The sequence below is a fragment of the Limulus polyphemus genome, unplaced genomic scaffold (genome assembly GCF_000517525.1).
Source record: "Limulus polyphemus unplaced genomic scaffold, Limulus_polyphemus-2.1.2 Scaffold4960, whole genome shotgun sequence".
Classification (NCBI taxonomy): Eukaryota; Metazoa; Arthropoda; class Merostomata; order Xiphosura; family Limulidae; genus Limulus; species Limulus polyphemus.
This window is the reverse complement of record NW_013670570.1, coordinates 9,056-10,740: the sequence shown is the minus strand read 5'-3', so window position 1 is coordinate 10,740 and position 1,685 is coordinate 9,056. Positions and strand designations below refer to the sequence as shown.

Below are 1,685 nucleotides of genomic sequence, written 5' to 3'. Positions count from 1 at the left end.
GAACACTTACTTGAAACAACTAAGTAATCCAATGTAAGAACACTTACTTCGTTACTCTTTTTAATTCGTTTTTAGTTACTTAAAAATATTAAATAAACTGAAATGGAATATAAACTATAACTTTACCGTGTCTTGCGATTATCTTTTATCAGAAGTTCTAAGTTTGGAAGAGCTTCTTCTAATGGTTTCATATCTCCAACTAAAGGCGTTTCTTTTCTTTTTTTGGTTTCTATTTCTTTCTTTTTTGCTGCCTTTATTGCTTCAATTTCTTGGGAAAGAAAATCAATTTGTAGTGATATTGACAAGTCTTTATGATTCCTATAATAATATTATCTAATTATAAAAAAAAATCAGTTACTTCCAAATTCACGCTGCTACTCACACCTAGTAATATCCATAATTTATCAAAGTAAACAAGCTAAATATGCCTATTCTTCTAAACAATATGTTTGTAAATAACAGTTTATCAAACACTAATTTCATCCCAAAATATAATTAACTTATTTACAAAAGTTGATATCACTTTCTACAATATTATTTTTTATATTAAAGTACTTTCATGTTCTTTCCTCTAATAATGAACAGGTACTACATATAAAAACAGATTTGATATAAAATTTGCTCTTGAAGGACTACAATGATCATTGATCTCTACAATGATCCTTCATCTTTAATATTTACTGTTATTTCAATACCACTTCACGGTAAAAATGCCTCGAGTACAATGTTACTTCTGAAGTTCGAAGGAACACAAATGGGTCTTGATGATGGCAGAAGTAATACTAGCCAAATACTGTCAACCCATTGATGATACACAGATGGGTCTGATGATGGCAGAAGTAATACTAGCCAAATATTGTCATCCCATTGATGATACACAGATGGGTCTTGATGATGACAGAAGTAATACTAGCCAAATATTGTCATCCCATTGATGATACACAGATGGGTCTTGATGATGACAGAAGTAATACTAGCCAAATATTGTCATCCCATTGATGATACACAGATGGGTCAACATTCATTTTAACTGCAACTCTGGAGCACGTTACCACCAATGTGGTATGTAAAACATTAATTTTAACTGCAACTCTGGAGCATGTTACCACCAATGTGGCATGTACAACATTAATTTTACTTTCACTCTGGAGCATGTTACCACCAATGTGGTATGTACAACATGAAGTTTTACTGTAACTCTGGAGCACGTTACCACCAATGTGGTATGTACAACATTAATTTTACTTTCACTCTGGAGCATGTTACCACCAATGTGGTATGTACAACATTAATTTTACTTTCTCTCTGGAGCATGCTACCACCAATGTGGTATGTACAACATTAATTTTACTTTCTCTCTGGAGCACGTTACCACCAATGTGGTATGTACAACATTAATTTTACTTTCTCTCTGGAGCACGTTACCACCAATGTGGTATGTACAACATTAATTTTAACTGAAACTATGGAGCACGTTACCACAAATGTGGCATGTACAACATTAATTTTAACTGAAACTATGGAGCACGTTACCACCAATGTGGTATGTACAACATTAATTTTAACTGAAACTATGGAGCACTTTACCACCAATGTGGTATGTACAACATTAATTTTAACTGAAACTATGGAGCACTTTACCACCAATGTGGTATGTACAACATTAATTTTAACTGAAACTATGG

General features: G+C 32.7%; 1 protein-coding gene across 3 annotated transcripts in view; it reads right to left on the bottom strand.

The window, feature by feature from the left end:
• LOC106471916 (protein FAM207A-like) overlaps window positions 1-1,685 on the bottom strand; it is a 10,895-nt gene that overhangs the window by 3,081 nt on the left and 6,129 nt on the right. For all 3 annotated transcript variants that reach the window (XM_013932541.2, XM_022400533.1, XM_022400534.1), the window contains exon 4: window positions 127-268. In XM_013932541.2, the coding sequence (XP_013787995.1) occupies window positions 127-268 (142 nt within the window). The remainder of the gene's footprint in view (window positions 1-126; window positions 269-1,685) is intronic.